At 39.5% G+C, this 16,652-nt stretch overlaps 1 protein-coding gene across 2 annotated transcripts in view; it reads right to left on the bottom strand.

The window, feature by feature from the left end:
* DNAH7 (dynein axonemal heavy chain 7) overlaps window positions 1-16,652 on the bottom strand; it is a 384,555-nt gene that overhangs the window by 131,628 nt on the left and 236,275 nt on the right. For both annotated transcript variants that reach the window (XM_089330144.1, XM_089330145.1), the window contains 4 exons: window positions 15,503-15,833; window positions 10,009-10,355; window positions 6,545-6,725; window positions 4,076-4,261 (listed from right to left, as the gene is read on the bottom strand). In XM_089330144.1, coding sequence (XP_089186270.1) covers window positions 4,076-4,261; window positions 6,545-6,725; window positions 10,009-10,355; window positions 15,503-15,833 — 1,045 coding nt within the window. The remainder of the gene's footprint in view (window positions 1-4,075; window positions 4,262-6,544; window positions 6,726-10,008; window positions 10,356-15,502; window positions 15,834-16,652) is intronic.

The following is a 16,652-nucleotide window of genomic DNA, read 5'->3' as shown; positions in this document are numbered from 1 at the left end:
TTTAAAAACATTGCTTTGTAACTTGCTGAACTTGTTTGCAACAGGTTTCTGATGAAATAGCAATGGATAATCAATGCTTATTATAGTCCCCTAAGGTGGATTTTGCAATCTCTGGTTTAATGTCACTGATTTATAGCTAGAGTTCTTTAAAAAGGAGTGGAATTCCATATAAATGTAATTTTGACCTTAATTCAGACAGAGGTATGATATAATATCAGCATCCTCAGTCATCCTGGTGTAACTGCTAAATGCAAATTGGGTAAAGGCAAATGAGATAAATGTGTCTAAATGTAAACTTTGGTACTCTTAGCATCTTATATTCTATGGCAAAACTATTTGTGTTTGCTAAAGTATGTTTTCATAAATTGTCCATAGGAAAATAGTTCAATACCACTTGACAGTAGAATTAGAATCTGATCTTCTGTTAAAGTCATAAGTTTTGTCTTATTTTGTTTTTTCAAAAATCTGTTTAAAAACTTCAGCATCTCCTTTTAATAGTTTTTGATTGGTGACTCTCTGTCAGTTTCTAGCCAGCTCCAGTAAGCTATTTTCTCTTCCCTAGTTCTGTTAAAATTGTTCCAAGTTATGGAATGATTGCATGTGCTAACTCTTATATTTAAGGTTTTATTTCTGATCCCTGAGATGACCAAAGAGACACAGATTTTGTAATCTGTTGAAGTAATCTATTGTGCTCCTTAATGTATCTGTTGTGATTGTTAAAAAAAAAAAAAAACAGCAGACGTAGCAATGTAAAGATAGGTGGCAGACCAATTAATGGATGCTTTACATAATGATATGCCATCAAGGAGACCCAATAGGACAGTCCACTGCAAATGGCAACGGTTTTCAATGTGGAAAGCCAGGGCTTCAGAGGGACACAGAAGTCAGTTTTTGGAGAACCCCGGTAGCTCTGCCAGTCATGAGTTGGGTCTCTGGAAATGGAACTGCTCTGTGGGTTGAAGGGCTTCCAGGTCAGAGCTGCAGACCTTGTTGGCTCTAAGCTGAAAAGCTCTTCACTCGACCCAGCTTCCAAAGTAACTACCACTGTTGAGAGGATGGCCACGTAGGGTCAGTAATATTGCAGGCAGAACTAAAATTTCCTTTTAGAGATGCCACATAACTTCTATTTAGGCCAGCTCTCCTTCCAGGACAGCTAGGTAATGGAAGTCAACAGGTGTCTTCCCTAAGGAAGTTCACACCTCCCTTATGTTGTCTCTTCCAGCACCCCATGTGAAGAGATAGGTCTGGACCTCATATACCGCTGGCCAGGTCTTAGCCCACATGATTATTATCAGGTCCCTCCTGTCAGTTTCTGTTTACCTCTCAATGGGAAAACTTCATGGTTTAGACAGCTCCTTTCTTAGGTCCTCTACTAATGACTCTGTCCTTTGTTTTAGACCCTGAGAGTTTAATCTGCTTATTAGATTCATTTTCTCCAGACTTAAACCAGTGAAATTCTAGATGGCCATGCACATGAAACCTTGATGGAAACAATTTCTGCAAGCTGGCACAGTGTCCCCTGGAGAAGCCACCTTCTGCTGAGAAGACACCTTCTGCTGGAACCCTGTCTTGACTGCTGTTCCCAATGATGCCCCTTTTCAGCATGAAGCAGCCAGAGAGGTCATCACCCAGTTTCACTAACAGAAGTTAGGGTCTATTCTTCTGGGGTAGGAAATGTGAGGAGTCAGATGGATTAACAGGCAGTCAGGGTGGTCCCAATGGAAATTTTGGGTTCAGAGTGCTTGCTTTCCTCCAAGGGTTATCTATAGCAAGATGAAAACTGCCTGCCCACTCCTTGAAAGCTTCCAATCTTATCAGGAGAATAGCAAGGGAGTGGAGAGTCCTTCTGAGTGCCCAGCTTATTGCAAAGTAAATTAGGTATCCTACCCCCCTTTTTTTTCTTTTTTTTTTTTTATGATCAAGCCAGACAGGGTAAAAGATTGCAAATCAGTTCTTTTGATGGATTTTGTCCCTGCCTTGGAACTGAATGTCAAGCTGGTTGTCAAGTTTTTTCTCCAAAATTGCACTTAAAAGCTCCTCCACTTCCAACAGCCCCTTTGGGTTTTGCCTCTCTTGGAGATCCCCTCCATTCTGCTTTGGCTGGAGGTCTCTGACTCTTAACAAATCTTGCTTTTAAATCTCAAAAAATGTTAACCATTTGTGCTGCAAGATATTAATGCCATAACCCTGGATAAATCATTCAAAGATAGAAATAAATAGGCCAATCTAAGAACATAAATGCCATGCACCAGTACAAAGGCTAACAGAACTCAAAATACTAACCACAGAGAACCACTTTAAATCAGTTTTGTTAAAAAAAAAAAAACAAATAAATCATAATAGTAGAATGAACCTTGCTTAGGAGAAAGTTATGTAACTAAGTGAGGCTCTATTGAGGCTAAGTGCAAGTAAATGCTTCATAAAACCAAAAAGCCTACATAACGGTTAGCTATGATGTAATTTATTTGCTTAACACCAGTAAGTTATTGCCAAATATTTTATATTTCTCTCTTCTCTTTATTTTTATTTTTTCCCTTTCAATCTCTCTGAATCTTTTTTCTTTTTTTTTTCTTCTTTTTTTTTAAACTTTTATTCAATGAATATAAATTTCCAAAGTACAGCTTATGGATTACAATGGCTTCCCCCCCCCCCATAACGTCCCTCCCACCCGCAACCCTCCCCTTTCCCACTCCCTCTCCCCTTCCAGTCACATCAAGATTCATTTTCGTTTCTCTTTATATACAGAAGATCAGTTTTCTTCCAGCTTTGATAGGCCCATGTCCTATGTTGGATTCAAGTTCGTTTTGTTGTTGTTGTTGTTAAGAATGATAGATTTTTAAAATTATTTATTTATTTATTTGAGAGAGTTAGACAGTGGGAGAGAGAGAGACAGAAAAGTCTTCCTTCTGCTGGTTCACCCCCTAAATGGCCGCTACAGCCAGCGCTGTGCCGATCCGAAGCCAGGAGTCAGGTATTTCCTCCTGGTCTCCCATGTGGGTACAGGTGCCCAAGCACTTGGGCCATCCTCCACTGCCTTCCCAGGCCACAGCGAGAGCTGGACTGGAAGAGGAGCAACCGGGACTAGAACCCAGTGCCCATATGGGATGCCAGCACAACAGGCGGAGGATTAACCAAGTGAGCCATGGCGCTGGCCCCAAGAAGAATGATAGATTCATTTGAGAGGCAGTTACAGACAGCCAGAGCTGGGCTGATCCAAAGCTGGAAGCTACAAGCTTCTTCAGAGTCTATGTGGATGCAGGGGCACAAGCACTTGGGCCATCCTCCACTGCTTTCCCAGGCCATTAGCAGAGGGCTGAATCAGAAGAGGAGCTGCAGGGACACAAACTGGTGCCCATATGGGATGCCAGCACTGCAGGTGGATGCTTAACCTACTATACCACAGCACTGGCCTGCAGTTCAATTTTTCTAAACAAAGCTGAAGAGTAGGTTGGGTTTCACGTGGGGAGGAATTTAAAAGAGAGAACAACAGGGAGTAGAATTAGGATTAATCCCTAGAGTTAGTCGTTGAGCCAGGGAGAAGACTGAGGCAGAATCAAAGGAATGGGAACGTAAAGAAGGGGATTTCAGGTTTGTTTTTTAAAGAGAAGCCACTTGTCAACAGAATTTCAGACAGGCTCATCTTTTCCTCCCCCAACTGTCAGTCTCTAAAGTTATTTTGAAATGATTTATTATTGAGACTCACAGGGAGTAGTTGATTAAGCACATTTATCACAAAGGCCTAGTACTTTTTATACTTGCTTAGGAACTGAAATTTTAACATTAGAGCCTGTGATTTCATACTACATAATACTTACATTTATTTATATTACATTTTAAAGTAGATTTTTTCCTGCTCATAGATAGATTAGATTTTAGAAGAGTATTTTGCATAGCATGCTTTGGCTACCAACCTAATTTATAAATTAACTGAAATACACAACTAGAAATCATTTAAACATATTTTGTTCCTTGTATTCATGAAAAAAAAAAAAAGCAAAGCAAAACACAAACCCTTGAGGTTAATGTTGGCTATGATGGAAGTAGGGTCAGAAAGAGATCAAACAGCATTCCTCACCTGTCTATAGCTAGATGTAAAGGCTCCCAGGTAAGCAACAACTCCTGAAGAAATGAGGATATCACCTGTCAAGTTGATATACAGCTGTCCCAGCTCCAGAGCTGAATGGCTCCATCGAGTTTTTTCACCTCCAAGACCTCCAATCAACTGCTCAGCTCGTTCTAGTTTTTTGCTGCACAAGTCAACCTCAAAAATGAAAGCAGGATTTTATCAACATCCACAAAAGAATGATTTTAAAACTCTGCAAAATAATCCAGATGCACTTATTTTTAAATAGTCTATGAACATATTTCCCTCATTTAATTTATGGCTGATTTAACAATGCTCTTAGAGGTTAAATGTTTAAAAGTCAATGCTTATTTACAAACCACAATTTTCAAGTTGTTAAATTGTGTAAACCTACTTAGAACACTTGTAATTAAGCTTAATTTAGGAAGGACATCAATCAACAGCTGAGAGCACATTTTATACATTTGACTGTCAACCAAATTTGATTATATGTAATTAAATAATGTGATGAAAAGGGGGATAATTATGAATGTGGCAGATTTAAGAAAAACCCATTTCTTTTGAGGAGGCAGCAATATTCCAACAGATACCTAAATTATTTTCACTTTAAAGTAACTTAGCCTCATCCGTATTGGAAGAAGATAAGATTAAATATACATCAGTATTGGAAGAAGATAAGATTAAGTATATCTCGAGGTTCAAATTAAAATATTTATATGAAAAGAGAAATTCAATAATAAAATCAATATTTTGGAATAAGATTTTTGTCTCGTACTTTTTCCTAAAGATATTAACATTTATTTTAAGTAAGCTTTTTGGATTAAAAGAAAGAAAATACTGTATCAGTTTATCTAAATATACCTTTGGAAAAGGAAAGAGAATGTAACTGGTAATATTTTTGATACTTCCTGTATTTAAACACTTTTTCTTTTAATTTCCCTCATAAAATATCTTCTATATTATAAGTTTCTTTTCTCATCCACACTTCAATCAACAAAGCTTACAATAAACTGAGTCTAAGACCTGTACTAGAGTATGATAAAGTTGGCTTAAGAAATTACTAAATAAAATATTTAATCCAAAACTTTTTCTTCATAAGGAGCTTTTTGGTACATATACATCCATATATATATGTATATCATTTATCATAATTTTCTAACATTTTATTTTGGGAAAACATTTCAAACATAGAGCAGAGTTGAAAATGGTTAGAGTAATATATTGGTTATACTATTTAAACTAAAACGGACCATTCCAATACCATGTCGGATAATAAATCACATTTCTAAAGGTAAGCACAATGTCCTATATTCACTCAAATATAAATCCTATAGAGGGAGGCAAAGCTAGTACCATGAGTGGAATTGACCATTGGCAAGTTGCTTAATCTTTTTGTGCTTTAATTTCCTCAAAATGGTACAAAAAAATGATCTCCCGCTGTAGGATGTTCTGAGAATAAATGAGATGAAACATACTGTTCTTAGAGAAACAGTGCCTTGTACATAATAAACACTCAGTAAATGTTGACTCTTATAAAATAACTTGATGCTTTTTTTCTAGAACATAATCAGACTTCGGCAGTTAACTTTAACAAATGATATCACTATATAAATTAAGGAAACTTTTTAGTCTTAACATCTTCAGTGGACACTGTGATAGTTCTGCATATTGAGTTCTAACCTCAGCTCTGCCATTAACTGTCACACAAACCTAAGTCACTTAAAACTTTAATTCTCTATTTCCTTCTTTTTAAGAGGAGATAGGATTTAAATAATCTAGCTCAGTATTCTAGTAATGTAAGGCAGAGCCTGGCAATTTTTAAAAGAAGATTTATTTATTTATATTTAAAGAGTTACATAGAGAGAGGGAGAATCAGAGAGAGTGAGAGAGAGAGAGAGAGAGAGATCTTTCATGTGCTGGTTCATACCTCCAATGGCCACAACTGCCAAGGCTGGGCCAGGCTGAAGCCTGGAGCCAGGAGCTTCATCCAGATCTCTCACATGGGTGGCAAAGGCCCAAACACTTGGACCATCTTCCACTGCTTTTCCCAGTTGGATCAAAAATGGAGTAGCTGGGACATGAACTGGCATACACATGGGATGCCAGTGTCACGGGCAGAGGCTTAACCTGCTATGGCACAATGCTGGCCCCAGCAAATTATTTTTGAAAGAGTCAAAAAGAAAATATTTTCAGCATTGTGGATCAAGAGGCAAAACCGAGGATATGTTGCAAGTATGTACTTTTAGAAACATTTAAAATGTAATCATTAAAAATTTCAAAACTGTTATGAGCTCATGGACCATACAAAAACAGGTAATGAGCATATTTGGCCTATGGGCTATAGCCTGCCAATTTCTAACCATGAAGAATACAGGACTGGAACGTTATATGCTAGTATAAACATCACTCTTATTTACCGTACTTGAGAACTTGCTCATGTTTGTCTGTATCAGAACCTACTTGATTTTCCAAGTCAGCCTTCTTCTGTTTATTTGATTCAAGTGTGTCTTGAAGCTTGTTCAGCTTATCCTGAACTTCCTGAAGGGCTCTCTGCTTTTTTCTAAGACCATCCATGGCAATTTTAAGCTCCCCTTCAGCTGAAGCAAGTTTTATCTTTTTGGGAGCTACTATTTTTGCCACTCTGCAAAGTTGGAAAATTAAATATCCATTTAATAGAACAATGTATTTTCTACTACCAAGTTTATTTTTAATATCCTTACTTTGACACAAAACACTTCTTTATGCAATTTTTACTTATTTCTGCACTACATATTTTTTCTAAGAATGAAACTTGATCCCACACATAAGAAAATACTATTAAAACACATGTCAATTATGTATAGTTTTCAAATATATAATTTTTAATCCCAAATAAAATATTGCTGGTATGAATTCTGGTGACTTTTCAAAAGGAGAATAGGATATTCATGTAGAATGTATAATGTGAGAAAAAAGTACTTTAATTGGCTAGAGTTTAATTCTGATGAGGAAAAAGTATTTTAACTTTGCCATTTTATTTTTTATAAAAATTCTGAACAGTACCCCCAAGCAAAACAGTTATAATAAAATATGTATGCAAGGGGCCAGCATTTTTTTTAAAAAAGATTTATTTATTTATTTGTTTACACAGAGGTACACACACACACACACACACACGGGGCGGGATGGGGGGAGGAAGAGAGAGAGAGAGATCTTCCATCCACTGGCTCACTCCCCAAATGGCCGCAATGGTAGCTAAGCTTGTCTGGGGGCCAGGAGCTTCTTCCAGATCTTCCACGTGTGTGCCAGGGCCCAAGCATCTGGAACATCCCCTATTGCTTTACCAGGTGCAGTGAACAGCCGGGACTTGAATTTGAACTAGCAACCATGTGGGCTCGCGCTGTGGCACAGCCGGTTAAGCCCCAGACTCCCATGCCGGCATCCCATACGGGCAACAGTTCGTGTCCTGGCTGCTGCACTTCTGGCCCAGTTCCCTGCTAATGGCATGGGAAAGCAGTGGAAGATGGCCCAAATTCTTGGGCCCTTGCCAGCCACATGAGGTCCCTGATGAGGTTCCTGGCTTCTACTTGGCCTAACCCTGGTCTTCACGGTCATTTGGGCAGTGAACTAGCAGATGGAAGACCTGTCTCTGTCTTTCTGTCTCTAACTCTTTCAAATTAATAAATAAATCTTAATTATTATTAATTATTCTGCCACAAATAGGATGTGTAGCCACAGGGAAAGGCATTGATTTTAAAGAACTGGCTCAAGTAATTATGGGGGCCAGAAATCAAAATCCACAGGGTCAATCAGCAGGTTTGAAAGGTAGGGAAAGGTTAATGTCCAACTCAGGTCCAAAGGCTATCTACTATTAGAATGCCCTCCTGTTTGGGGGGAGGGGTCTTTTGTACTTTTAAGGCTTTCAATTGATTAGATGAAATCCACCTGCATTATGAAGGACAATCTGCTTTCTCAATTAAATGTTAACATTACCCAAAACCCACACACAGAAGGGTCCAAAATAAATTTATGATTTATTTATTTTTTGAAAATCAGAGTTACACAGAGAGGTAGACACATACACACACACATACACACACACAGACAGAGAGAGAGAGAGAGAGAGAGAGAATCATCCATCCATTGGTTCACTCCCCAGTTGGCTGCAACACCCATGCTGAGCCAGACCAAAGCCAGCACCCAGGAGCTTCTTCCAGGTCTTCCATATGGGTATAACGGCCCAAGAACTTGGGCAATTTTGTGCTGCTTTCCCAGGCTGTTAGGAGGGAGTGGGATTAGAAGTGGAGTGGCCAGGACTTAAACCTGTACCCATATGGGTTACCAGCACTGCAGATGGCAGTTTAACTTCTCTAGGCCATGATGCTAGCCTCTAGAATAATTTTTAATCAAATATTTGGGTGTAGTGGCCCATCTAATCTGAAATCTAAGATTAATCAACACATGGGATGATGAAAAAACATGGAAGTTAATAAGTATAGGTCATACAACATTATGAATGCACCAAAAACAACTGAATTATAAAATTTAAATGTTTAAAATGTAGATTGTATGAATTTCATCTCAAACAAAATAAAGATTTTACTTTTATATAAAAATACATATTCAGTAATAAAAGGGATTATATAGGGAAAATGGATCTAAACACTCCTCTCAGTATCTGGAAAACGGGATCAGTCATGTTGTGTTTCCAACTAAATGACCAAACATTAAATTTTTTCATTAACCTAGTATATCACAATCTGAAACCTGTATAGCATTAATATAAATGCATAATCATTCAAATTGGGTATGAATTTGAAGGATACCCTGAGGAGTTGCTTTCAGAACTCCTATTCTGTTTTGAGTGTGATATAAATGGTTCTCATACAGTCATCAAAAATGGCTCCTCTTGAAGCCAGAGTTGTGGCAAAATGGGTAAAGCTGCTGCCTATGGCACTGGCATCCCATATGGGCACCAGTTCAAGTCCAGGCTGCTCCACTTCCAACCCTTCTCACTGCTAATGGCCCAGAAAAATAGCAGAAGATGGCCCAGGGTGTTTGAAACCCTGCAACCCACATGGGCAACCTGGATGAAACTCTTAGCTCCTGGCTTTGTATTGATCCAGTTCCAGCCATTGTTTGGAGAGTGAACCAGTAGGTAGAAGATTTCTGTCTGTCTGTCTGTCTCTCTCTGTAATTCTGCCTTTCAAACAAATAATTTTTTTAAAAAAAGGCTCCTCATCTCACAAGAATATATACTATGCCAATCGTTTTCAGGGCATAGTCTGAGGACCCCTTGTGAATTCTGAAGACCTCTGCCATCTTTGGGAAGTTTATGATGCTCTCCCTTGTCCAACCAAGCATCTCTGGGAGGCTAAATTTTCTTTACACACTTTGATCAAAGCAACATATTGCAACAGACTGAGTGAAGAAACAAATTTGGGAGTCCAGTTGTCTCACATTAAAGACACTTGAAAAAAATCTAATAAAACACCACTCTTCTCACAAATGCTCACCTTTTTCTTTGGGAAAAAATGCTGATTTCTTTTAAAAATGTTATTTTTATTAACATGATGTTTTAATTGATATTTTACATGAACTAATAAAATGTTATTTTTATTAACATGATGTTTTAATTGATATTTAAATGAACTAATAAGTTTTAAAATTTTCCCATTATAGTTTTTAACATGGTAAGTGAACGCTCTGTATGTCTTCAATAATGTTTAAATGTATAAAGGACTCCTGAGTCTCAAAAGTTTAAGAACCACTGTATTACACTATTTGATTAATGTAATCCTGCTTCTAATAAACATGCAACCATAAGTAGATTCGTACATTCTTTTCCAAGAAGGCTTTCATGTAGCTTCTAAGTTTAATATTGTTTAAATGAACAAATATAAAAACACGGCATGCTAATTAGCTTTCTTTTGATCAGGACTTACTTATCATATGAATCCATTGCTATGACCCATTTGCACAGACCTTCAGCAGCTGTAGAAGCATTCCTGATTTTTTCTGGAACAAAATCTGGATTTGGAATATAATTTTTCCTTATAATATTCATATAAGCTGCAGGAATATTGTCCTTGTCATATTCATGAAGTGACTGTAGAAACCTAATATCACCAAGAAGTCTCTTAGCTGGGCCCCAGAAATCCTCGATTTTTTTCCCTGAACCTGTTGGGTCAGGGATTTTGTCAGCTTTGATGCCTTTCAAGATGCATATGGCTTCCATAACAAGCTTGACACCAGCAGGAGGGCTCTTCATAGATTTCACCACTGTAATATCCTTGAAATAACAACATGTAATTATTTTTAAAAGAAATGTTTGTTTATAAATTAATTATACCTGGTTCCTGTTTTCAAACTAAGCCTGAATATACAGAAACCTACTTTGTGCACTGAGTAGAAATGATGGCAACAATAGAACTGTATCACAAAATGCTGAGGAGTTTGTCTTAAGGAAAAGTCAAAAAGGAACAGTTGGAAGATACCCTATAAAAGAAACTTAGGACATGAAATCGACTTCAAAAACACACGAAGAGATAATTGAGTGTCAGAAAGTAGAATTTTTTAGCTTCTTAAAATCTATAAAAATACTACATACATGTTGCAAATATTAGAAAATACAGAGAAATCATAGTAGGCTTATATTTAGTAGTATATAGTATATATAGTATGTATAGTATATTGTGGGGAGCAACCCGGACTGGACTGAGTTACTGGAATTAAGACTTATTCTATGCATCTGCTCTCCCACAATATGGCGCTGAGAAGGGAGAAACAGCTTCTACACAGCTGCCTCCAGTTCAACCAATAAACTGTGGGACCTGCTCCTGATTGGAGGAGAGCAGCGTACTCGGCGTGTGGGTAGCAGAGTTGGGATTGGTGGAAGAGGACTATAAAGGAGGAGAGAGACAACATGCACAAGGAACATCTAAGAGGAACACCTGTGCAGCCCCCGAGAGAGCCGGCCGGCAGTGTGGGGAAAGTGGCAGGGGGAACCGCCCTTCCACGGAGGTGGAAGGGTCGGTAGCCAACCCGGAAGAACCAGCAGCAAACCCGGGGAGGGCCGAGCAGACAAAAGAACAGCGCAGGGTCCTGTGTCGTTCCTCCACGAAGAGGGGGAGCGACATAATGGTGTCATGACTCGGATATGAAGCCTAGTCAGGGTTTAGTGTCGTTCCTCCACAAAGAGGGGGAGCGACAGTATATATGTACGTATATACTATATATAGTAGGATTATACAGAGAAACTATATAGTAGGATTATAAATAGTCTCCTATAATCCTACTAAATATAGTTTTTTTTTTTTTTTTTTTTTTGACAGGCAGAGTGGACAGTGAGAGAGAGAGAGAGAGAGAGAGAGAAAGGTCTTCCTTTGCTGTTGGTTCACCCTCCAATGGCCGCCGCGGCCGGCGCGCTGTAGCCGGCTTACCGTGCTGATCCGATGGCAGGAGCCAGGTACTTATCCTGGTCTCCCATAGGGTGCAGGGCCCAAGCACTTGGGCCATCCTCCACTGCACTCCCGGGCCACAGTAGAGAGCTGGCCTGGAAGAGGGGCAACTGGGACAGAATCCGGCGCCCCGACCGGGACTAGAACCCGGTGTGCCGGCGCCGCTAGGCGGAGGATTAGCCTAGTGAGCCGTGGCGCCAGCCTAAATATAGTTCTATAAATACTTTTGCTTTTTTTTTATATCTTTCTTCCATTTGCATATGCTACAAAGTAGTGAATATGCCATAGAATAGCTAATGGAATCATAGCATATATAACACATATGCTATTTTTTTAGATTTCTTTATTTATTTGAAAGTCAGAGTTACACAGAGAGAGAAGGAGAGGCATACAGAGAAAGAAAGGTCTTCCATCTGCTGGTTCACTCCCTAATTGACCGCAACCACCAGAGCTGCGCCAATCCAAAGCCAGGAGCCAGGAGCTTCTTCTGGGTCTCCCACATAGGGGCAGGGGCCCAAGGACTTGGGCCATCTTCTGCTGCTTTCCCACGCCATAGCAGAGAGCGGTATGGAAAGTGGAGCAGCCGGGACTCTAACCTGGGCCCATATGGGATACTGACACTGCAGGTGGTGGCTTTACCTGTGCCGGCCCCACATATACTATTTTTTTTTTTTTTTTTGACAGGCAGAGTGGACAGTGAGAGAGAGAGACAGAGAGAAAGGTCTTCCTTTGCCATTGGTTCACCCTCCAATGGCCGCCACGGCCTGCGCGCTGTGACCAGCGCACCACGCTGATCCGATGGCAGGAGCCAGGTACTTATGGGGTGCAGGGCCCAAGTACTTGGGCCATCCTCCACTGCATTCCCGGCCACAGCAGAGAGCTGGCCTGGAAGAGGGGCAACCGGGACAGAATCCGGCACCCTGACTGGGACTAGAACCTGGTGTGCCGGCGCTGCAAGGCGGAGGATTAGCCTAGTGAGCCACGGTGCCGGCCCTCACATATACTATTTTTTTAAAAAAAATATTTATTTATTTACTTGAAAATCAGAATTAGAGAGAGAGAAAGAAAGATCTTTCATCTACTGGTTTACTCCTCAAATGGCTGCAACAACTGTGACTAAGCCAGGTCGAAGCCAGGAGCCAGGAGCTTCTTCCAGATCTCCCAGGCGGGTGCAGGGGCCCAAGAACTTGGGCTATCTTGTGCTGCTTTCCAGGCCATTAGCCGGGAGCTGGATCTGAAGTGGAACAGTCAGGACTTGAGCCCATGCCCATAATGAATGCTAGCATTACAGGCAGCAGCTTAACCTGCTAAGTCACAACACTGACATGCTATTTTGAAAGTTCTCTGTTCCAATATCAATATACATAGTGGACATTCTTCCATGCTAGTAAACATTTATACCACCTTAGTTTTAAACAGAGGGATGTGAACAATTTCTTTATTTTTTAATTTGTGTTTATTTGAGAGACAGGGAGTTCCCACTTGTCTATTCACTCACCAAATGGCCACAATGACTAAGGCTGGGCAGGCCAAAGTTGAGAGCAGGGGACTCAATCCTAGTCTCCCCTATGGGTGTCAAGCCCCAACTTCTTTAGCCATCATTTCCCAGGGTACACATCAGATGGAAGAGGAAATAGGGAGTGGAGCTAGCACTCAAACCCAGCCACTCCAATATGGAAGGCAGGCATTCCAACCAGTGTATTTAATTAGTAGGTCAAACACCTGCTCCTTTATCATAATTTGTAATGCCTATGTAGCATTCAAGGTATGGATATGCATCATAATTCTAATACTCTACCAATGCTTTTCCCCTTCCATTTTGACTTTAATATTACAATGACATATTGAATTAAAGGCTTTATAGCATTTGTTTTTAAAGCTTTTGACAAACCACCTTATAGAAAGAATGTAAGTGTATCTGTTTTCCTAAATACATCCTTAGAAGATGTGGTAGGTATTTTAGTGGACAAAAAAATCTATTTTAATCTGTATATCTATAAATATGCTTGAAGTAGGATATATTTTATATATTATTGACTGTATTTCCTCTTATAAATTACCTCTTTCTATAATTACCATTCTATCTTAGAGCTACCAGTTTTCTTACTTTGCAAGACCTTTTTTTTTACACAGAGGCAAATTGATCCTCTGTTTGCCATGTGTCACAAACATTTTTTTCTCAAGCTTTTCTAAAATTCTGTCCATAGTGTCTATGTTAAACAAAATGTGTTGATTTTTAGGTATTAAACTCCATTATGGGCCAGCGCCATGGCTCACTAGGCTAATCCTCTGCCTGCAGCGCCAGCACCCTGGATTCTAGTCCTGGTTGGGGCGCCGGGTTCTGTTCTGGTTGCTCCTCTTCCAGGCCAGCTCTCTGCTGTGGCCCGGGAGGGCAGCAGAGGATGGCCCAAGTGCTTGGGTTCCTGCACCTGCATGGGAGGCCGGGAGGAAGCACCTGGCTCCTGGCTTTGGATCTGCACAGCACTGGCCATGGTGGCCATTAGGGGAGTGAACCAACGGAAGGAAGACCTTTCTCTATGTCTCTCTCTCACTGTCTATAACTCTCTCTCTCTGTCTCTCTCTCTCACTGTCTAACTCTGCCTGGCAAAAAAAAAAAAAAAAAAAAAAAAAAAAACAACACCACAAAAAAACAAACAAAAAAGAAAACTCCATTATGTAAAAATGCTTATCATTTATGGAAAATGCAAGACTTTCCAGAATATGTCTACAAAGATTTTTCCATGGGAAAAAGTATGCATGGACTTCCAAATTTTTTGCACCAAGACAAACTTCTTTTTGGATTCCATTTTCTACAAAGTTTCTGAAGTCTTCCTACTTTATAAACAGGTATGCTTAATGGTTTTTAACCCTACAATATCTCTCATGCCTAGCAAATCCTAAGGCCTACTCCATCCTACAATTATAAAAATCTGACCAATACTTCCTGCTCTTTCATAATAATGTATCTATGTATATTCAAATTTCAACTTGAAACCTATTTAGAGTAAGGTGCAAAGACAGGATCACACATCCTTCTCTATCACCGTACTTAGGAGGTTGCTTAGTCAAGATTGACAGAGTATTTATTTATTTATTTATTTATTGATAGGCAGAGTGGACAGTGAGAGAGAGAGACAGAGAGAAAGGCCTTCCTTTTGCCGTTGGTTCACCCTCCAATGGCCGCCACAGCTGGTGCGCTGCAGCTGGCACACTGCGCTGATCTGAAGGCAGGAGCCAGGTGCTTATCCTGGTCTCCCATGGGGTGCAGGGCCCAAGCACTTGGGCCATCCTCCACTGCACTCCTGGGCCACAGCAGAGAGCTGGCCTGGAAGAGGGGCAACCGGGAAAGAATCCGGCGACCCAACCAGACTAGAACCTGGTGTGCCGGCGCCGCTAGGTGGAAGATTAGCCTATTGAGTCACGGCGCCGGCCCAGAGTATTTATTTTTATAAATCCAGCTTTATCTTTCTAAACTCAAAAGTCCCCTTTCACATCTCAATTTTAATGACACATTTCACCAAATCTGACCACTAGTATAAAGTAAATCATTTAAAACACATTATTATTGTATGTTTCATTAAAAAAATCACTGTTCAACACTGACACAGCCATATCTACTATAAAGCTTATCTGAATTACAAAAAATGCCTAAATATGAAAAATGTGTACTTTAAAATAAAATTAACTGTTTAGGTCTCATGCCACTGTTACAATGGCAAAGTTCTTCAAATAAGTGTCATTTTACTACTGTATGTTGTAATGTCTAGTGGCTTTTTTCCTTACCAAAATTGTTCATCATATACATGCATTTTATTTTTCAGGGGAGTTGGAGATCTTTTTGCTACTTTCAAAATGTTTTCAATTTCATTACATGTAAACACTAACATGAAGAGACAGACTAGATTGTAGCACACAATACTAACTACTTTCTTTAACTGTGATTATTTATTTCCTAGAAAGTGCTTGGCTAAGCTCTTACCTGTGCAGTAAGAGTATCAAGTGCAGTTAACGCCGACTCCAGTATTGGCAAGGCCTCCGCCAGGTCAGCATCACATTCATCTTTGATGGCTTTAGCAGCCATGGCTTGTTCATTTGCAATTGTTTCATCAGCTTTCACAATTTTTTCAGTTTTAGCAACCTCTACAGACTCCTTTTCAATCATTACCATCATTTCATCAACTTCTTTGCTAGCAACTTTTAATTGAGGATGCAGTGCCCCCAATTCAGTTTGCATTGTGGCTACTTGAGACGCAGCAGAATCCAGTTTATCCAAACCCACTTCATATCTCTTTTTCATTTTCATTACTTCACTGAAAACAAATAGGTAAAACAAGGTTAGTCCTGAGGACCTGAATCCTATATCAAGGAAAAAGCTGAGTATTGTTGACCTTTTCAGTGATCTAAGTGATTTCCATAATATTAACAATTTGTAAAAATATGAACCCTAGAACACTGGATTATGCACTCTTAAGAACAGGTAGTATGTCTTACTTGTTTTTGTATTTTCAGTACCAGATAATATCTAGACAAATAATATAAATTCCAAAGAGTACGTTGTTGACATAAGGCAAGGAGACTCCTCTATCAAAATGAATGTCGTACTTCTAAAATTAGTACTTGGCTAAGCTGATTCCAACAACACTATTGTTTCTTAAAACCTTTTATGATCAATTTTTTAAGTTTATTTATTTATAAAGGAGAAAGAGAAAAAAAAAGAGACATTTTCCAGTCATTGCTGTACTACCCAAATATGCAAAACAGCTTGGGCTGGTGTCAGGCTGAAGCCAGGAGCCTGGAACTCAACTGGGTCTCCCATGTAGGTGGTAGATACTGAAATACTTGGGCCGTCATGTGCTGCCTCCAATGGTGTGCATCAGCAAGAAGCTGGATCAGAAGCAGAGGCAGGACCAGATCCCAGGCACTCTGATTATGTGATGCAGATATCCCAAGTGGTGGCTTTATCTGCTGTGCCATCACACCTGCCCCTTCATCACATATTTTAAACACAATTTCAGTGCCCCAAATATCTTATTTTGAATGTTTTCAAAAGTTAAAAACACTTTTAAGATGTATTAGGCTCTTTAAAGTGAGACTTTTTCATTAAGGGTAAAAGGACAAATAATATAAAT

This window comes from Oryctolagus cuniculus, chromosome 3 (genome assembly GCF_051225735.1).
Source record: "Oryctolagus cuniculus isolate XC-2025 breed Fujian yellow rabbit chromosome 3, ASM5122573v1, whole genome shotgun sequence".
Classification (NCBI taxonomy): domain Eukaryota; kingdom Metazoa; phylum Chordata; class Mammalia; order Lagomorpha; family Leporidae; genus Oryctolagus; species Oryctolagus cuniculus.
Note: the sequence above shows the minus strand (reverse complement) of the source record. Positions and strands in the feature narration are given on the sequence as shown.